Genomic DNA, 22,381 nt, shown 5'->3' on the forward strand with positions numbered 1-22,381 from the left:
AGCCATTGCTAGTCTGTATAAAAAGACTACTGTGTGTTGAAGAAACCTTACTTTTCACCTGTAATCCTTATTAACAATGATTGTGAATAATTCTAGAATAAAAAGTAAAATTAGCATTTGGTCCAAGGTGAGATTATGTGTGAACCAATGACCAGGAATGTCAGGCAGCTACCAACTGAGAACCTCATTGCTGACCCATCAGTGACGATACCAGGAACTAGTCGATAATTGAAACTTTGTCAACAACTATACTATCAATTGCCTGCAGAAGGCTAGATGATTGGCTTGTGTGCCGATTTGTGATGACTTCTGATCCATGTCCCACTGATTTTCTGCAAATTTCATAGGCAAAGTGGATGGGCAGTTACCTAGAATAAAAATGATTAACAAGAAAAAATGGGCACTTCACTGAACTAATTTGTTCATTACACAGAGAGCCTTGAACGTCACTCTCTGGCAGGCTTTGAGCCAATGAAGGCTGGTGAAAAAGCCTTTCACTGGCTGCAACAGGTGCTGCAGGTTCCTGAAGTCACTGTGGATGACTGATCATGTAGTGAGGAAAGCACAAGCAAAGGACATTGCAATATTCTATCTAGAAGAAATTATTCCACTGACAGTTACCCCTTTGCTCAGACTGGGGTAACGAATGAAAGACACAGCTCAGAATTCTAAGCTGTTAAAGGTAAGACTTTGTATCTCCTCAATAGAAGCATGAGAAGTGAGTAATTCATCACGTTAAAGACACAAAGGGGGACATTACAACCTCGGCGGTCTGCATGGCAGACCGCCGAGGTTGCGGGCGCCAGAATACCACCATTGCTGGCGGTATGGCTTGCTCCCTATTTTGACATTTCCGCTGGGCCAGCGGACGGTAGCAGAGTTACCATCCGCTGGCCCAGCGGAAAAGTCACATCAACATTGCCGCCGGCTCGTAATTGAGTCAGCGGCAATGCTGATGTGCAGCGGGTGCAGTAGCTCCCGTCGCGCATTTCACTGCCCGAAATTCGGGTAGTGAAATGCGCAATGGGGCTCTGCCTGGGGGCCCCTGCACTGCCCATGCCAAGTGCATGGGCAGTGCAGGGGCCTCCAGGGGCCCCCTAAGTCCCCTTACCGCCAGCCTCTCCTGGCGGTGCAAACCGTCAGTTACAGGCTGGCGGTAGGGGAGTCATAATCAGCGCTGCCCTGGCGGATTATCACCGCCGGGGCTAAAATGGCGGTATACCGCGCGGTCCAAATACGCCGGGAGGCACCGCCAGCCTGTTGGTGGTTCTCCAGTCGAAGTACTTAATATTTGTAGGGATTAGACCTAAATCAATGCAATTGGCTAAAATTTAGGGACCCATGGATTTTCAATACTAAGCACAACCACCACAGTTTTGGTACTGCATAAGAAAGTTATGTTTCTTATTTTAATACCCAACTCTAACAAGCTTTTGTTTCTGAGAATTATTTTTTAGTAGTTGTCCCTCAGCATCAGCAAGCACAGACATCTCAAACTAATTGGCACAATAAAGTCTGTAATATCATCTATGTATGGAATCAGTACCAAAAAGACTGGAGAAAACCAACATGACTTCAAGCCGCGCAACAGCAACCTTTGATAATATAGTTTTCATTTAAAGCAATAGCTGTGGCCGCAGGGCCTGGGGTAAGCAAGACATCTTAGGCCACATGAACATAGACAGAGAGCTGCCCTGCTGTCCTTTTAGAACCATGTCTGTCAAACAGATGCTGCACTCAGATTGGCATACTGTGCCATTGACTCTCAGGAGGGCACATCAATAGAGTAGACCTAATGCAGCCTCAATGTGCCCAGATCCAGACCTAGCTTACTCTGCCTGGCAACTTCTGGCACATTTGAGGGTTTAGCATTGCATGTTAGCTCTTAGAGGTGCAAAAATGGAGAGACAACTCATGCTGGGGAAGAGGATGTTACTGATTGCATCCCATTGGTGTTTACATCAGAAGTTCAATGTCACAGACTCGCAAGGTAAGTGTAACATAGTTAATGAAAAGCATTCTGCTCTCTTCCACGCCCTCCCAGCTGGAGAGGAGAACAAGAACAAGCTCAGATATTAACATAGAACATGCTCGAGCAAAATCTTCTTCAACCAGAACAAATGTTGGTATACAGTGCACTGGCTTTGGTGAAACCTATACAGTCAAGCACATAGAATGGTTCATTATGTAATCAGATTGAGCTTTCTGTTGTTGTGAGATGCCCAATTATTAGCACTAGACATGCTACAACACCTTAATGAGCATATCATAGGAGAAATCAAGGTTTTCTGAATCAGCAAAGACAGGATAAGGAGGACGGAGAGCAACTTGGTTGACTGCCTAACTCTGCTAATGTATATGTCAAGGCAAAGCTCTCTGCTCTGGAAATCCAGATTAAGACTTTGAATATATGTAAATAACCGCAACGAGAAGTAACACCAGATAGAAATATTTCCTAACCCCTTTTCCTTTTTTTGACAGGGAGAAGTTGGAGAGTCTGGACTTCCTGGTGAGCCAGTAAGGTTCCTTTCTAACTTAAATTTTCACTCCTTCTGCATGGACACATGATGAACCAGCCAGTCACTAACACTCTATTAATGATCCTTGTTTAGGGACTACCAGGAAAAGAAGGCATACCAGGAGCCAGAGGAGAGAAAGGAGATCTGGGACCCTTTGGGATGCGAGGACCGAAGGTCAGTGACCCCCTCCTGTTTTCTCTCTGTCTCTCGATCTCTTTCGGTCACTCTCACTCTTTCTCTAGTTTTGCTCTCATTCTTGGTACTGTTTATGAAACTGAAGATTCCAAGCCACAGATGTGACTATGGCATTGTAGAAGGTGTACATCTGGTATCACTGTGAGACTCCAGCTGGAATAACCACATCAGTCCTTCCAGTACATTCTCGTAAGGAACACTCCAGTGTTACACATTCAGCAACCAGTACATTTAATCAAGTGACTGTAAACAAGTTCAAGGAATGCAGTACCATTAGTCAGGGTTCTACAGAGCAGCTGTATTACAACCACAAAAAGTCAAAAGAAAGTAAATGTCATAAGGGACAAGAAGAAAGATGTTCTGTAAAAGGCCCAGGATACAGTGTTGTTGATGGTGGATCAAGTAGAGACCAGTTGGTAGTGTGAGTTGAACAGTAGCGCTTTCTTCCCGGATCCTATAGCCTCAGGGACAAGCAAGTACTATCAGTACTGGGAGTGTTGGCTCCCTTTTAGCTACAACAACTGGGTACTCAGTCTGTGATAAAAAGTTAGCCTTTCAAGCACTCTTGTTACTCTGACTAGACATGGGCAAGAAGTCAAGGATCAACTCAGAAGTTGTGCAGGGTGAGTCTTTGTACAGTACAAGACAAATCAATCTGCGAAAAGATGTAAGTCAGTCGCCCCCCACAAACTCCTGCCAAAACCAAAATAACAGAACTTGTAGGGACAGAGGAAAAATGAAGGGATGGTACATCTGCAAGGGTGGTCTGGGAATTCCACCTTTATAGGAATGCCATAAGAGTGCATACTACCTCAGGATCCCTGGTAATTATAAATCTAGGACATCTGTGCATACAGAACTTAACAATGTGTGTTGGAAGTTGGACGAAGAGTGATGCAAGTCCTGGTACTGATGGACGAATGAAAAGCGAAATCCTGAGGTACTTTGAATCAAGTGTTAAGAGCAATTAAAATAAGATGGGAACAAAATTACACGTGGCATAAAGGGGTCTGCCAAATCATACTTGAAACAACAAGGAGTCACAAGAATACAATTGGATCCATGTTCAGAAAATCAGAGACTGATACAAAACAATGATGGAAAATCACAAGGGGTCGCCAGAGTAAGAGGTGCTGCTGGCAGAGACTATGCTGACAGAAACACAGCAGTTCTCCCACCTCTAAGGCCCTAGTTACAAGTTGCACAGTACTGGGAGCAAATTTACTGCAAGGTGAAATTCACATACAAATTTACTGTTACCATATTGTACATCCGACCCAGTACCGTGCAGTTAAAAGTTCAACCCCATGGTATGGGGAATTATTGTGTGGAACTGATTTTTCTGGTCGGTAATACCACTTGGGTTTCCGCAGTGAAAGGGTCATGTGATTTTACTGTGCAGAATTAGAACACAGTTAAAATTGGGTCTGGTTTTCCTACATTTGAAAAAACTGAGTATGAAATAACTGAATTCCATTAGGTGGTTCCGCTTCGCTTGAGTCCTAATAAGGGCCTAAGTAGTGTGAGGGAAACGTGGGTTTGGCACCGCTGGAAAGTTGGGTTCAAGCAATTTCCATGGCATCCTTAATATAAATATCTCATTGCTTACTCATATTTTATACTGCACTGCCCCCATTTTAAGCACTGTAAATAATAGGTGTTCCTGCTGTCCAGTTTCATACTACTCAATGGACTGACCCCAAAACGATGTAAGGGCAAAATGCCTTTGCAAAAACATTTTTATTTAATGTGCATATGTGTGCAGGTGTACATGATCATACATCAAATTGCAAAAAAACCAACATATTATATGATTGATTGATGCCGAATTGCCTTTTGTAATAGAAAATAAAGACATTTATCTGCAATATAATACCTTGGAATTATCAAATGTCTAGCATATCACTTAAAAAAACATCTTTGGATGGCTCTTGTTTTCATTACCCATTCCCTACAACTACTTCAGACACCCCTTGCCCTGGACGCATTGCGTTACTTCCCCAAATGCGATGGTATTTCCAAGTAGCCTCAGTTCTATGGGCATAAAGTCATTCTTTGAACTGGACCAATTTCATTTTGCGTTCCCAACAGTCATATGACGGAGGCGAGGTTGTTCTCCATTGCTGCAAGATCGAGGATTTTCCAATAAAGATGCAATGAAGAAAAGCTGTTTTGATTGTATTGACAACTCCGAGCAACTAGATATTCTAAACAAGGCCCCAATGGGATCCGGCACAAGAAATACCTGAATTTGTTTGCTAATCCACTGGAAGGCCTTGTCCCAAAAAACAGTTATAAGAGAGCAAAGGAAACAAATCTTTAGCCAGTCGCCAACATCATAATGACATCTGAAGCATTCATGTGAAATTGATGAGAACATCTTGTTAACCCGCAGGGGTGTATAATAAAGCATCCATTTTGTATAAAAGGCCATTAGATTATACTTTGCACTCCTTAGAGCTTTATGGGAAAGTAAATTATGCTGCTTCCAGGACTGGGGATCTATAACGCAACCTGTTGCCGTCGTTATTCTATTTGAAGCAGATGGGAGGATTCTTGCCCATAGCCCTTGCTGGAGAATTCAGCACCAATTCCCGACCCCTAATTGTCTTTGAAAAGAGGGCTTGAGTGATTGTAGAGCACAGTGTTTTGGTTGATTTATGCATTAGAGGAAGCATTGAATGAATGTAATAGGAATTCTGCAGAAAGGAAAAGCTTAAATAATCTGGAACAGCAGGATTATTGGTTTTGAGTTGCTCCCATGTTTTCACGTTCCCTGTTAATATAAAATCTTCAAATTTGGAGAACCCCAAGCCCCCCCAATCAGATATAACTTTCCTAGGGACCTGGAGCCCAAGTGCCCCAGATTCCTTTAATGAGATTGATGGATGAAAGCGAATAAAGTGATAGGACTGTTGCATTTCAACACCTCGAAACCATAAAAGGTGTGGCAGTTTAGATCTGGTACGTTTCGGGAGCCATGGGATTTTAAGAAAATGGGATAATTGCATATTGTTCTCAAAGAGCATTTGATTGAGATAAAAATCAGAGTCGCATTGAGCTGTGCTGGCAGAATTAACAATCCAGTCCATAAATGCTGCCTCGTAATATTTCTTCATATGGGGTAAAGCTAAACCTCCATCTTAGACGGTCAGCTGGAGTGATTCCAGCTGAAAGCAAGGCTTTTTGTTTGCCCAGATAAAGTGACAGAGCATTGAGTTTAATTCCTTAAAAAATTTCTGGAGGACTTTTTTCATAACGTTCACAAAGATGAATAGACATAGTGGCAATATCATCAATTTAACCAAAGCAGTGCGACAAATTACTGTCAACAAGATATTCTGCCAATTATGCAAAAGAGTTTGGGCTTTCTTAAGGGTGGAAAGATAATTCAGCAGGTAAAGATCTGAGATATTACGGGAAACATAGGCGCCAGGATATCTGATTGGATGAGAGACCCGGTAGTTTATCTACATTTTGTGTGGCAGTACTGAGTTGGAGCTGTTGAAAAGTAGTGCCTCGGATTTAAATTGGTTGATCCGATAGCCTCCTAAGTCAGAGAACGCTTTGATCTTTTTGAAGGAACGCACAATATTCTTTGTATCTGTGGCGAGATACAATATCATCTCATCTGCTTCCAACTCATTAGAGGTGACAGCAGAGGTACGTGCATTTGTAAGTTACATCATCTGGGAACTGAGACCGCGGGCAAATAGGATGCGCTTGAAGATGAGTTTTCACACCGATCCCAGTTCTTTCAAGTGATAAATGCTTGTCTGATCCACACCTGTCCTGGGGATATCCTTTACTTGTTAAGAATGTTTTCTCCTGCTAATGAGCATGCTTTCTGGTTTTTCCTGGGGGAGGGTTGAAATGTTCCCTGGCCAAAAAATCAGATCCTGCTTGACATCATTTTTTCAATGGCTGGCTCACCACCAGTTTAAATGTAATACGGGAAAGACGAAGCTGCTCTTTTTTGGTGGAAGAACAGATGAGTCCTTGCAGTGCTTTTGACCAGTGGTTGCTTCTCTTCCAATATGCCATACTAGCTCCCTCAAAAATCTAGGCATTAAGGTTGATGGTGAGCTCTCTTTTTTGTCTCAAATCAGCGCAGTAGTAGAGACCTGTTTTGGTCTGTTATGTGTGCTTAAGAAGTTCTTGCATTTTCTTTCTCATTCTGCTTGAAACCTAGTAGTACAGGCCTTAATAACATCTAGGCATGACTACGCAATGCACTATATTTGGGCCTGCCCGATTACTTGATTAGTAAGTTGCAGTGGTCCAAAATGCAGCAGCCCGTACTCTTCAAAGCCTGCCCTTGAGGACTCACGTATCTCCTTACCTTAGGGAGCTGCACTGGCTTCCTGTCAGGAAAAGGATCCTTTTCAAGACCTTGCTCCTGGTATATAAGGCACTTCATTAGTCTGGCGCTGGTTACCTCACAGCAAGGATATGTTTTTATGCTCCATCCAGGCATTGGAGTTCTGACAACTTCTTTCTGGCTAAACTCTCAAGGATTTGGTGCCCCAGAACGGGAGCAGGTCCCTTTCACGCTTAAGACCTTCATTATGGAACAAACTTCCTCTGGAGTTATGGCGCAATTCAGCTACCTCCCAGTTTCAGAACAAACTGAAAACATGGCTTTTTAAGGAGGATTCGTGTTAATTTTCTCAGTCGGTTATCACCGGAGGTGCAGAGCACCAGGACACTCCTTGGAGTAACAGAGTGCATTAGAAATGCCCTTTACATTTACATTAATGACGTGGTTCAGGAAATGCCCTGGAAATAAAGATCTAATAGTGGATTTAACAGACACAAGAACTAAATGAAATAAGGGGAATGTATACCTTTGCAAATCTATGGTCACTTGGATTCTTCCTGGACACCAACCTCACCCTCAAGGAACATGTTGCCAAATAAACACAAAGACAGGTTGGTAGTAGCTCTCTCTCCTGAAGAAAGTTAAACTTTTACTTCCAGAAAGCAACTCCACAACTCCTGTTCAAGCCCTTGTACTCTCACATCTGGATGTTGGTGATGCCCCTCTCCATGATCTCACAGACTCCACCCTGGCACCCCTTTAGGTCACCTTCAGCACGTCTCATCCAGGGCCTGAAGAAATATAATTACATCACCCTTACCCTGGTGGAACTCAATTGGCTTTCTTTGCCAGCCAGCACTATTTTCAAATACAGCTGCAGATTTGCAAAGCCATCACGACCCGCGCCCCCACTTATCTTGCAGACAAGCTCACCATTTCTGGTGGTTCTCAGCACACCTGCAGCCAGGGCACCAACAGATGTAGACTAAGAAGTGTAAAAAGAAAAAAACAAGGCAGCAGACATTTTCTATGAAAACAGCCAGGACCTAAAACAACATCCCCATATACATCAGGACTGCCCCAACGCAGCTCCAACTTAACTAAGAGGTGAAGATGCACGACTTCAAAGATCACTGTATCACAATGCATGAACCATTCACAAACCAGCTGTTGACTTTATGCTTATCTTTGAACATGTACAGCACTCCAATATCTTTTGGCTAGTTTGATGCTATAGAAATACCAAATAAATACATACAGACATATATACATATATACATACATAAATACATACATAAAGAGCAGAAGTGTCCAGCCTCAACTCAGAATGACTGAATCCCAGATTTACAACTTATCCATAAGAGATACATTTACATTCAGTGAATCTAAATGACATCACCATAATAGTCAGTGGTTATCCGAATGATCCCAGCCCTTCTGGATCCGCCACGCTGGACACCAATTCTTTAAACAAATGCCACTGCCCCTCAAGAGATAAATGAAAGATGTCAAACCTACATCTTGGCCTTAGGAGGATCATCTACCCAAAGGGAGGAGGAGATGAGGCATTTCAGAATACAATGTCAGTGATGAAACTTATACATTTTCTGCCACATTGCTGGAAGGCAATTATATCCAGTGGGGGTGGCTGGGGAGCAACAAGACGAATAACCACTTTGTCAGAGGGTTATGAGCTAAATGATGAGTTAAACATACCCAACAGCAGGCTGAACTATAGGAAAAATTGTATTTCTCCATAAGATGGAGCTCATCGGGAAGTCATCATAAGTCAGGTGTTTGGGAAACATTTTTCTTCTGGTATCATTTTTAAGAAGTTTGTTATATTACTGCCTTGGATAAGTGTAGAAGGTAGATATGTAGAGTCATCAAGAATCTCACTCAAGCAGAAGGGGGAACCCACCAGAGAAGCCTTACCTTGTAGTGGCATAAAAGTGCTACATGCTTGGGTTGTAGTAGCGAGAGCTGGATGCAAAGGTGGGCTGTTGAAATAACAAAAAAAATCAAGAGTGTGTCACTATATTCAATGGTACAAGGAACAAAAAGAACAGGACATTGACGTGGTTCTTGTATAGTACAGCCATCTGATGGTCACTTAAGGAGAAAGTATGAAAGGTCAGTGCATGGATTTGTTGCTAGTAGTTGACAGTGTACTGATGGTCGCTATATTCAAGGTAATGAAGTAACATGACCCGGATGTGTTGACAGGCAAGGATCAATAATTCAGTATTTTGATAGTCTAGAAGAGCACATTGATTGTCACTACATTCCAGGTACAGAAGAAGCTTAGATGTGATCTTGATGTTGTGCAGCTTATGATTAATCGTTATTGTGTTTTAGGGTGATCGGGGGATGAAAGGAGCCTGTGGTCAGGACGGCGAAAAAGGCGACAAGGTAAGAATGAGCAAACAGTCACATGGAACTAAACTGTTGCACAACTATCATGTGCACCTGTACAGATTTGCCTCACTGCTGTGCTTCATTCTCCAAATGTGATTCTTACTGAAGCCTTCTCCACCAAGACTAGAAGGAGCCTCTTAGGGACCTCACCCTGAACCTAATATTTGCACCTTTTTTTGGCCCAGCCACAGCACAGTAATGGTGTGATTTGGAGCAGATCAGCAATGTTGCTCCTGTTGTAAAATCACAGATGGGACTTCTGGCCCCTTCTGTTATCTTTCGGTACATCACAAGGGCTTTGTGGTTTGATGTATCAGATGGCAGAGCAACCACCGGCTTTGCCACGGGGTCCACCAGAAGCAATGATGATGCCACTGAAAATGGTGTCAGATGAAGCACCCAACTTAAGATGGCCACCTTTGTGGAAGAGCATTGTGTAAATCGTAGCAAATCTTTGATGGAACGCCCTACAAGTGCCAGTGATGTGCATGGAAAAAGCTCCCAGCATGGTAATGGCACTTGCGGTGTAGGTATTCAAAATACACCTCCATTTTGTGGGCACAATTTCTTTCACTACATTTTTGGAGGAATTCTGCCAAACTGCACTAGTGTGGCGGAGTCTTCATCAGTATGTTTCCCCTGAGGTGGTTCTTGCCACACTGCCTAAAGCTCACTTGAGAGAAGATCACCCGCCGCCATTACAGTGCAGGTAAAATAAGGAAGACCCTCCTCTGCAAGCGGTCGTCTGTGCTGCTGACACGTTAATGAAAATTCACACCTGTTCCTTTCTTTTAGGGAGATGCTGGCATTCCTGGCAGAATGGGACTTCAAGGAAGGAAGGGAGACATGGTAAGGCAACACAGTCAGTTCCATGTGTATTTGTATTTTATTAAATTTATGGAAAAAAATAGCACAATAAACCACATGCCAGGATAAAAACCTGCAACAAGAATGAAAAGGAAGAAATAGAGCTGATGGGAACGGAGGTGCCCTTTTAGAAAAACTCTGAAGGACTAAACAGTGACGGACAATTGTACATGGGTAGGAAGAGCATTTCAAAGGTTTGTGGACATGAATAAAACAAACATTGGCAATGCCAATGGGTCTTGCATATAAAATATCTGTTGGGTTTGTCAATGTTTTTTAGAAAGGTTGTGGCGTAATGGCCTGAGCTGTCGACTTTAGAGCTGGCGAACCAGGTTTGAGTTTTGGCGAGGGCTCATCATCCTGTGATTCTGGGCAAATCACAGATGGCCCAATTATGAGTTTGGCAGACGGAGACACCCGTCTACCAAACTCCTAACAGGGCGGTTGCCACCGTGCTGGCTACTTCCCCGCCGGCCCCATTAGTACTTTCCAGCTGGGCTGACCAGCAGAAAGTGGTGGCAGCATTGACAGTGCGCATCATGAGGGTGCTGAGCAGGGGAACCCCTGCAGTGACCATGCCACAGGCATGGGCAGTACAGGGCCCCCGTGACTCTCTGCACCTGTTCTCCGCCAGCATTATCATGGCAGTAAAAATAGCATGAAAAGGCTGGCAGAGAACCAGGTCAGTGCTGCCCTCGCTGATTCCAACCTGCATTGCCGTCACCCCTTTGGGATCTCCGATCCCGGAGGAGATGGCGGTAGGTTGGCGGGGCTGCCGGGCCAACCTGGTAATGTGGTGGTCGGACCACCACAACTGCGGCGGTCTGACAGCCAACTGTGAGTGTGGTGGTCCTCGAACCGCAACACTCCTAATTAGGCCTTTAATCTCCCCGTGTCTACCAAAAAATGAATGTGCCCATGCGTAACGTAACTGGTGCTAATGTAAATTGCTCCAATACCTTTGGGTCGAGTTTGCGCCATATGAAATTGCAAACAAAACTCTGTTGAACGGCAGCATGGCAGCTGTGCAACACATCCGAAAGTAAACAAAACATGAAAGCAGTAGGAAGCAGTCAACACTTGCCACAGATTTTTTTATTTTATTTTACAGTCAGCTATGTCACAGAGTGGCCATGCTGCTATGCAACATGGTTAAAACATATTAACAATGCTAATAGATCTTGTATAGGTGAGACCTTTTGGCTTTGCCATTGCTTGTTTACCTTTCCACCAGTTCTCCCAGACTTTTGAGGTGACTTTACGCCTTTGTTGATGCATGTGGGTAGATTACTAAGGATGGAGTGTCCAGCAAACATATGTCTCTATTTGAACTGAAGATTCACTTGTGTCCTCTCCTGCCTGAGTCCGTGAACATTTGAAGCTTTCCTGAGCGTGTCAAACGAATATACACAACACAAGTGGGTGTAAAGAGAATGTAGTTTATACCACAACCATTTCAGTATCCACCAAGTTCCTGTGTGGGCAGCTTTGCCCTGATTCCAGAGCACCAATGAAACCATCTCTAGAGTTTCTGTGCTGGACTGGGTGGCTGAGAACGGCACTGTGACCAGATTGCAAAGGACTGTGGTGATGTGTGGGAACTCTCCACATTATGAGACCATCCAGAATTAAATAGTTTGTGAACATAATTACGCTCTGTAGACAATGTACATGGACAAAGTATGACCTAGTTGTATGATTAGTTAAGGCGTAAACAGGTGGCAGCGTATACATCTTGTCATCCCCACTTACACAAATTGTGTGCTCCTCTACAAATGATTAATTTCTGGTGATCTGATAGTGCTCCATTGTGAGGTGTGCGATGCCCAAATCACCTTGCATTGAAAGCCTTGCAGAGGTCCCTTTCTCATCATAAATACACATCTACAATAACTGAGGTGTAAAAGCAACAATCATCCTTTGGCAACATCAAACATAAATTAGACAACTTGAGATAGTTGGATGCAGGTTAAACCAGAGAGCACAGTCTTTTCTAGCACGTGTACATAGCTCGGCACCCCAGATTTATTAGTCTCAAGCTGTGATTTATAATGGTGAAAAATGATTACAACTACCAGAATACAGCTGGGTTGATGACTTTGGAACCTGCACACCTTGGTTGTCAGGACTAAATAAAAAAACACCTAGCCCTGCTCTGATCCTTCTATCTTCATGGACCTCAAATTGAAAAAAGTGTTGTAACAGTCATATAAAGGTATTAATATTAGGACCGTAAACAATAACTGCGGTGTTCAGTCCGAAATACACTTGCGCACAACACCCTAATATTTTTGTGCAGGACCTTATGTTTAATAAAAACAGTCTATAGAACGCTCAGCACTTCAATTAGCTATTGCAGCATAACATCAGATGGTTGAAATAAATGAATACTAAAACAAAGTACTTCCATCAGACATCAGCCAATGTGAACCTCTGGCTCCACACCAGGATAAAGTGTTATTTATATATTAAATAACGTCTACGTACAACGGCAAGATGCCAAACGGCAAACGCAGTGCTTTGCAAACACCCACGGACTTAATAGCAAATGTTGACTTTATTTATACCCCGAATAGGGCAGGCACCATCCCTCATACTCCAAGCAGGAGTGGCTCCTCCATAAGAGCGGAGGAGTGCCGACTCCCGCCAGCAGCGGCAGCGGCAGCTGCAAAACCTCTAAAAGTAATAGATAATAAACTTAGTTTATTATTGTTTTCTCCTAGAGGGGGAAGACCACAGGGTGAGGAGTGTATGGGGATGTGCTCAGCTCTCCCCCTCAAAGTGCATGTGTGTTTTGCCGGCCTGTCTCGCACATGCGCACAGGGCTCTCTCCAGCCCAGCAACACAGTCGCCGGGCTGGAGAGAGTCTGCACAGGCTCCCCATCTGCCTGGGAGCGCCCTGGCTGGGCGCTCCTAGCCAATCCTGACGCTGCCCTAAGCAGCATCACCCCATTTAGGAGCCGCGACTGACTCCAAGACCTTCTTTGTGCACTTTTGCAGCCTCTGCAGTGCTTTAAATGGTAATGTAGAAGTGCAGGTTCCCACTATTTAGAGTACCTGTCGGACAGTACCTGCCCGTTTAAAGCACTGAGCCTCAAGTAGGTACATCTAAACGCTAGAAATATGAAGGCTCGCCCCTTTGCCCCTTCCCTCCTCACAATCCTCTGCTCTTGCCCTGCTCACCGTGTGTGGTCGGGCGACAAAGTGCAGGTACTGCCGAAGCTGCCATAAAATTGCAATCTGCTTCAGTGAGCAAGATTACTTGATGTAATTAAGTGATGGCAAAGCCCCCACACCATACATGTTGAGACTGGCCCATTGTGTGTGCCGGGACACCAAGAAAGAAAAAAAAGCAACACTGCTTAATGAAAAAAAACAACAACAAAGAAACGCTATAGTGTGGCCGTCATTTACTGCGTCCCAGCCCTTTTTTTTTTTTTTTTTTTTTTTTAAATTTAGATCTAGTTTTATAAAGCTGTGTCCCACAGCAGCTCATGCTGCCGTGCAATAGGGTAAAAAAAAACAGCTGGCAGTATAGACTAATAGACAAAACGAGGGAGGGAATGGGGGGGAGGAGTGAGTGGGGAGGTGTTTAGAAGAAATAGTAACCCAATCACGTTGGGAGCAGGGGACGGGCACCTATTAAGATTGATCAATAAGTGCTTGGTTCCTGCTCCACAGAGACGAACGGACGTGACGTATTGCTGGGATTGATCACTTAGCAGACACCAAAGAAGAGCGAAACAAAAGCCAACATATAGTAAGCAATATGCGGGCTGCAAGCCTTTTAGTGATCACAATAGTGTCTCACAAGCGAGCGCATGCGCTAGCGCATGGACTCGCAGGCTCGACCCTAAAAATGAATAGGAAGTGTATTGACTGTTTGGGGGAAGAAGAGATGTCAGCAATAATTTGATGCAAGGTTCTCTTATCAGTCAAAAATATGTGGTTATGCCTACTTAACGTTGTGTCATCTATTTATGTCTAGGGAGAAGCTGGATCTCCAGGAATGCCGGGTGCACCAGGCAACGAAGGTCTCATTGGTCCCAAGGTGAGAGTCCTTTAAAACTAATTCAAAGTTACTATCTCTCAGTATTGTATGTGGTTTTCTTCAGATTCATTCACAGAAAGTGGTAAGTATATCATTCATTTTCTCAATCCAATTCAGTTTCCCTTCTGCTGCATGCCCTTCACCATCAGTTCTATCCTGAAAGGTTGTGGGTATGACCAGGGATGCCATGACAATACATAGAACATCTACTCGCTCTCACAGCGCACCCAATAACTTGTCGACCAGAACAATAGATCTAGATGTACACAGGGCACGCTTTGCAAGTAGTCATATATTTATACTACACACTAAAGGGCCAGTTGAAGCAATGAAATTTCATTTATTACATAATCACCCACACTTGCCAAGTAGTTGAAGAAAACAGCAGTAGATACTCATGCAAAGCCACCCAGGGAGCTGTCACAAAAGACTCCTGATAACAATTGCAGTGTCAATATTTACCTTCTTCCTTTGCGAAGTTTTAAGTAAAATTGTTTTTCAGGTAATAAAACAGTTGATGCTCTTGCACAACAGTATTATTAGCCAAGCAAAAGTGTATTGTCGGGAAAATATGTACACTTTACCTGGACTGCAGAATAGGTGAAACTGTGTATTTTGAGTCTATTTTCAGGTCATACAGTTGCTGATCTCTTCCTTGGAGATTTTTGCACACGTATCCTAACTAGTTAATACATGCACACTCACTGGCACTGTCCTCTCCATTTGGTAATTCCTTCACAATTATATTTCTCCAAAAATGACGTTCCAAAATCTCTTTTGATTATTAAATAGATATTTTTAGTTTGTGATCATTTAATTTTATTATCCTTTGTCAAGAGTTACATTCTTACATCTTTATTTGAAAATTAATTCAAAATGTATATTAGAAGAACAGTTCTTATTACAGTTTATAAACCACATTACAATAGTCTAACATTCCAGATACCTGTTGTCCATGCAAACAGTCATCTCAACTATTTCCCTGTATATCAGCAGTAGGATATAAAATCTCGCAATTGCATTTGCAGGTGTTTGAAGCAGGAGCTAAATCTAACAGCGGAGTTAAAAGTGTGAAGTTGACAGTGTGACTATTACTCCACAGAGAGTCATGTTGGATTGCCTTTCTTAATAATATAATGACAATCTTACTGACATGCAGGATTTTAATTTCTTATGAAGCTCTTTGTAAAGAGTTTTTGTCACTCTAGTATGGTAGCGAGAGTTGGACTAAAGATGTGGTATTTAAGAAGTACCCTAAATTGATATCACATACATTCTATTGCAAGAAATGTAGAAAGGAAGAGTCAGTGGAATTCTGAGCAGATCTAGATGGCACATCAAAGGGGGCCTTTTAGTTATCTCAAGATGGTGGTGATGATATGTGACTTCATGGAATAGCCTTGGAACGTTAGAAAGAGAAAGGTCATCTTTGCCATGTTAGACATACTAGGTTGAGGCGAGCACAAGTTTATGCCATTCTTGACTTTTTGTGGATGTCAGATGTGAGGAGGCCTAATTGTGCAGAACATCATCTACTCCACACGTAGGGCCTTATTTTGAGTTTGGCGGATGGGAATACCCTGTCGCAAACTTGGTGGATGTATTAGGGCCAGATGTACAAAGCCATTTAGCATTTCTTGATGGTCTGAATTGTTATTTTTGGCAGTTGAGAAATTTTAAATGCGCTTCTCAGATGTACAAAACTCTTTAGGGAATTGTCACTTGCATTTTCTACCCAGTAGAAATCGCAATATGCTATCCTTCAAATAGGAAATAGCAAATAGGGATTACCTATTTGTGATTCCTATTCAGATGTAGAAAGCATTTCCTAAATGTGAACTGGGCATTTAGGAAAGCCAATGGTAGCCATGTGCAATTTAAAAACACAACTAAAGATGCTCTATATGTGCAATAAGAAACCCTATTTTAGAAATGCAAAACCAGCCCATTGTCGCAAATGGCATGTGATTTCTTAATTGTGATTTCCTAATAGCAGAGAAATCGTTATTTTGATACATATCATTTTGCGTTTCCTAAATAGCGATTTCTATGGAGTCACTATTTAAGGAATGCCAAATTTCATCTATGTACATCTGGCATTAAGTGCTTTACAGACCATGGTACTTGCAATACAGCAGATGGGATATTTGCCTCGTTTTGACAGAGTATCTCATCTGCCAAACACTAAATAAAGCTCTTGAACATCTAAACCTTTAGACAATGCTAAAGGAGGATTTCAATAGTCTTTATTTCATTAACAATGTCATCTGAACATTGTGTTTCATAAAATGCCCATATTGTGCTTTCTGGTTGCTTTGTAGCACTGAAAAACAGCCCTGGACGTTTATCCCTGAACTCCTTATTCTATGGGATTATCAGTGATCACCATTCCCATTAGGTCAGGAAACCCTGCGATAACCTGCCATTGATTGTGCCCTCCTCCTGACTTTATTTGATGGCACAACTTTGTAGCTTCATTTGACCCTCTCAAGTTTGTGTATTCTCTTCTATGATTGACAAACCAAACAACCCAAGCTCAGGTGCTTTAAATAACGCATCATTGCATGGATTGTTGCTGGGAGTTTCCCCAGAAAACCACTTTAGACTCACTGATGTCAATAACTCTTTTTACCCTGCATGTGAGGGATGGACTGTGAATTTGTGACTTGATCATTTGTACAAAGCACTCTGCCTGCCTTGATATTTCCATCTCTTCCCAGGGTGACAGGGGCTTTGCGGGCCAACTGGGGCACAAAGGAGACCAAGGAGATAAAGGAGAACGGGTGAGTTGTGGCGAATTGAGCTGATATGAGACCAGGAAATTTGCTGATGAAATAAATGTGCAGTTGGGTTTTCTCTGGTTTCTGATCAACATTAGATTAAATTCTGGCTATTAGTTACTGGACTTTCTAAAGGCTGATGCCTAATTTGAGGTGCTTCCTAGAGTGGAGGGGAGGTGTATAAATACTGTTACATGCCATATTTATATACCTGGTAGTATGTCTATGTCTCCCCTAACAAGCATTCTAGATATGGACCAGAGACATGGAGTGAATCTACTCCTCAATGTTCTAGAACTGATTAATTTACTATTCTAACTTCATATGTTAAAATGCAACAAGGCATTCTTCACGAAATGATTCAAATGAACAACAACAAGCTTGCGTCAGTGTCTAGGCATTGAGTCTCTCGTACCTTCCTGGTCCTCGTCTGCCAGAGGTAAGGGCAACCCATTCTGGTAGCCACGATGATGCTCGTGCAGTATACGCAGCCAACGACACGTGCCTTGCAGCCACTAGGAGGAAAAAGCCAAAGCAAAAAATCTCCTTGACAACAGTAGGAAAGGGATGACTTTGAGAGTGGAGATCTCAGGAGGAGCTCTGGTAGACTGGAGGAGAAAGGGAACTCAAGAAGTACTGGGAGAGTATCCAAAGCAAGGAAAAACCTGGGACGCAAATTAGACCAGGTTATGAAGAACGTGATGAAAATACGTCTGAATGCATGTGACACAAGGAATTGTTCCAAGGGCCTTCCTGATATAAGCGGGTACAGGAAGTATCCCATGACTCCTCTAATCTCTATCCACTTGGGCTGCAAAGGTAAAATGGCCACCATCTTAGATTGACCTGGAAACAACGACCAAGCCCAAAGAATACTACAATATTTGAAGTTAGATCGAAGGACATGGAGGGCCCTGGAAAATCCGTGTGACAGGCCCTGTGAGGTGAGTGTTTTTAAATACCCTCCGCCGCACTGTATCATACTAACACGTCCCCTCCTGAGATGGCCCAAACATGGCAGTCTCAAATCTAATTCACAGGGCTCCTGGGGGGGATGAGGCAGACACCAGGGATGTGGCATAACAGTTTGAGACTAAAGATGTGCATCTTTGATTATGTAATGATGCATTCATACAGGGTGCATGCTTGCCCAGGAGATGCCTTGAGTCACTGAAATGTGTGAAGTCTCTACATAGATCACTGATCAATGATTCTTATTGGCATGTTGGGTCGAGCCATGAAACATGCCTGCAGGCAAATTAAATGCTATCTGAATGTTGTGAATTACCTGAATCCTGATTTGAGCTCTATTACTGTCTGGTGGGAAGATTTGCTCAGCTAACGTTCAGACCCTGGTTTTCGCAGTAATGTTCATCTTAGAGAAGAATGACAAGGAGACCTTACTTGGACACAAGTGAAGTGTTTGTGCAAATGAAGATGTTTAGCAATTTCCAAATAATTGTCATCTCACTACCTTCCGGACACTACTAATAACAGTGGTGCTTCTCAAGAAAGGAAAGTGTGTGTTGGAGGAATGTGGCAAAGAAAGTGAAAACATACTGTGATTCAGGAATGGGATGGGAGAAGAGGAATGTTGTGAATCTCTATAAGCATTATATCAACTCTGAAAACTATTTTGCAAACATTGTATGATAAGAGAGTGACCCTGTGATCCTTCATTCTTCCATTATCAAGCATGAACCTAATGACACAAATGCAACCTTCAAAACTAACTGAGGATCAACCGGTCAGGCAAGAAACAATAGGACCATATGAACTCGAAGATAGCATTTCACCCTATTCCAGTACTCCAGCTCAAGTGGAGCCAGCTCTAGTTTTAGATGTAGACCCTCTGATGTGGCAGGAAAAAGACTGAACTGTTGGCCTTTGAGCTAAAGAAGAGGGAACATCCCGTGACTACATAATGGCCATCGACACTGTACAACAACTTATACAAGTCAATTCACATCCAAGTTCACGGTGGTCATTTTGGACTGAAAAAGGCTCAAGTACCATTGCACATCATTGTACTGAACTGAGAACTCGCTACAAAAGCAAAAGCTGCTTGGAACTGCCAGTCCACATTTTCATACATTACATGCCCTTCAGCAATGGCGGGTACAATGACTAGGAGCTTTTGATGTCTTAGAAGAGGCTTTAAATCTAGAAAAGGAACCGTTGAGATGTTGTATTGTGAAACTCTTCATACAACCTGACTCGCAGAGAATTAGATCAACATTTACTATTGGAGCAAAGAAAGATGTAAAGACACTATCAGTGCATACTTTGCAGTCAGGTAAAATATTGAATAGGACCGGATGCCGCTCCTCTATTCAGAACTAGCCTGTCAGTATGGACGTCCTTGAAATGATTGTGATAACTGCTGTTGGAATAACCGGGTGTGAAAACTCCTTCAAGATAACTATGAAGTCCAAAGTAACCAAAGATTTTGCCTTTCTGTTGTGTAGGAGGGGGACATCACAAATATCAAAGGGTCTGGATGAGCATTAAAATTAATTACTTAGGACCTTCAAGACCTTCAGAGCAAGCTTAAGATAGGATAAATCCACATGGATGGGACTCATTTTAATGTTAAACTCATCCATTTATCTCTCAGTTACAGTCAATCTGAATTAAGCTGTTCTCTGAGTCTCAACCATTAACAGCATGCCTGCCACCTAGATTGAGCAAAAGCCTGGAGTCCTCACTACACTAAATGCATGCTTAGCGCAAGTAGAATGGCTCAATATTTTGTGAAGCAATCCTTCATGAGGGCAAAGTTAGGATATGAAAAGGACAATTGTTTGCATTTTTATAAAGCTTACCCCATGCAAGCTATTTATTTGACACAATTGTCCTTTAGAAAGTAGAGTTGGAATTGTGTGAAAGTTGTAAGTTTACTACTTTTTATTAAATGTTGAATAAATGTAATATTTGTCTTTAGGGTATGGCAGGTCCTATAGGGGTACCAGGCCTTAGAGGTGCAGAGGGAGCTCCTGGACCACCTGGTCCTCCTGGTTCGGTTGGATCGAAAGGTCCAGAGGGCATCCAAGGACAAAAGGTAAGTGATGCTGTGACAGTTGTGGTCTCTGGCGCTTGAATGCGTGAACTAATTCACCATATTTAGAAAAAACATTTAAAAAAGCTAACTTTTCAAATCAAGCAAGTTCCAAAGACGCTGTGAAAAAACACAACCAAGGATTCTTGTGCACATTTAGTGATTAAAATGTGACTTGTCCAATGACTTTTTTATGATCATCTAACTAGCCCTGCTTTCGATATACATTGCTCTCACATAAAGTCCTTGTCTGCCTTCATTGACGAGGAGATATGTATTTCATTTATTTTACATGCTTGTTTAATGTTGGCCTACGACTAATGGGCCACTTCATAGCTCTAGCTCTTTCTGAAGTTTACTTTTCCAAAACATCTCCTGCTAGGTCATTGGATCCTGAACATCAGCGGGATCAGGGAGTTCTTCCGGTGTATAACTGTTGCTTAGCTGCATGGGCAATTGTATTGTCCTTTGTAGAAACTGCCCACTATTAGTAGATAGGTGAGGTCCATCTAGCAGGTAGAAGGCAGAAAAAACAAAAAATAAATACATTTTGAAAATTATTTTAAATTGACTAAGCCCATTAAGAAGCTGAAACCTGTGTCAAATATCTACATGAATCTAATGGTTGATTACAATTCTGCTGCTTTTTTGGCATGCTGCAGTATAATGAATTCCTCGCCAAATGTCCCCAAAACTAAGGCAATTGCAGCTAATTCAGAATTTTCTGGTGGACATCTACAGTTTTAGGCATATTGCTGACATTCCTGCTCTGTTGTTGCACTGAGACTGGCTGTAGAAAATAAATATATTGCCCTTTTAGTAGTGATGATACTTAGCTTAACTTAATCCACTTCCTCTCACTCAACTCTATTTACAATTACTATAACTGTGAAACTTATTTCAGTTTATTGAACCTGTGATTTGTGTTCTGATGATCTTACATGAGTGTTATGCTACATTATTAAGATATTGCGAAATACATATATTCCCAGAATTTTATTGCCATCAATTAAATTCAATAAATACTTGCTATTATTCAATGATGAGTGCTTTTTGTTTTATTAACTATTCATGATCTATGTATTAAACAAATAAAAAAAATTACATGTTTAAAACTGGTGCAAATTCTACACACTTTGTTCACGAAATGAAAGCCTTATAATTCCTGCACTTTGTGTTCCCACTCAGGGCGAAAGGGGACCTCCAGGAGAGACGGTTGCCGGACCCCGTGGGCTCCCCGGAGTACCAGGAGAAAGAGGAGATCAGGTGGATCTCATTACTAATCATTTGACATGATCTAGTATTAACTTATAGACATTTTACCTCAACTAGTGTCTCTATACGGAGTAATAATGGTGCTATGAATGACTGTCAGCTCTGCTCAGTGAAGTAAATCACCTAAGGACACTTCAACTCACCTAAGGGCCCTTCAACTTAGTGAATTGCTTCTACAATGAATTTAGAAAGGGTGGGTTATTTAAAAGAGGGTCACAGCAGCATTTTTCATAACTAAGGTCCAACAAATGTTAGGACTTTAGAGCTCAATCAAGCTGGACATTCAGCCTTGCATAACTGCCCTTCAGGTTATTTTGTTCTGGTTCCCTTAGAAACACTAACATCATTACATAATACCAGTCAGACATAATTCATGGCAAACATAGGGTCCTGATGTATACCCCGACCAGTAGAGGCACTGATAAAGGGCTGAAATATGTTCAGCCAATGTACAAGATTAATGTGATCCTAGCAGCCCCCATTTTGTGTCCTGGCTTTTATTCTAGTGTCCAGGAGAAATTAATAAAAGTCCATTCAACCTGGTACACAGATGTCAACCACTCAGATGCCCTCTCCCCTAAAAACTCCTCACACAAACTACACAAATTTAGAGCTCAAGGTGAGCCACACTGCAACATGACTGCTCGTGAATGTGCGACCACGGTTAGGAAGCATGCCACTGTAGGTGTGTGAGGGGTATACATTTTTCTTAGTAAGAAACATGATATCGAAGTGCTACTAACTCAAGAGATAGGGAGATTTCTAAACTGTTAACCAGGGACCAAAGTCCATTTCTAGATTATTTATAGTCTGACAGGAAGGATGTACTTTGGGCCCTTTTCTAGTAATTTCCTCTCCCCATGATGGTGTAGTTTCCCCGAATGCACTCTATGCTCT

At 42.3% G+C, this 22,381-nt stretch overlaps 1 protein-coding gene across 1 annotated transcript in view; it reads left to right on the top strand.

Annotated features, from left to right (window-relative positions):
• COL7A1 (collagen type VII alpha 1 chain) overlaps nucleotides 1–22,381 on the top strand; it is a 618,941-nt gene that overhangs the window by 591,183 nt on the left and 5,377 nt on the right. Inside the window, exons 109-116 of the mRNA XM_069207404.1 lie at nucleotides 2,482–2,517; nucleotides 2,613–2,693; nucleotides 9,394–9,447; nucleotides 10,249–10,302; nucleotides 14,309–14,371; nucleotides 17,092–17,154; nucleotides 20,096–20,212; nucleotides 21,398–21,475. Of these exons, the coding sequence (XP_069063505.1) occupies nucleotides 2,482–2,517; nucleotides 2,613–2,693; nucleotides 9,394–9,447; nucleotides 10,249–10,302; nucleotides 14,309–14,371; nucleotides 17,092–17,154; nucleotides 20,096–20,212; nucleotides 21,398–21,475 (546 nt within the window). The remainder of the gene's footprint in view (nucleotides 1–2,481; nucleotides 2,518–2,612; nucleotides 2,694–9,393; nucleotides 9,448–10,248; nucleotides 10,303–14,308; nucleotides 14,372–17,091; nucleotides 17,155–20,095; nucleotides 20,213–21,397; nucleotides 21,476–22,381) is intronic.

This window comes from Pleurodeles waltl, chromosome 9 (genome assembly GCF_031143425.1).
Source record: "Pleurodeles waltl isolate 20211129_DDA chromosome 9, aPleWal1.hap1.20221129, whole genome shotgun sequence".
NCBI classification, from domain to species: domain Eukaryota; kingdom Metazoa; phylum Chordata; class Amphibia; order Caudata; family Salamandridae; genus Pleurodeles; species Pleurodeles waltl.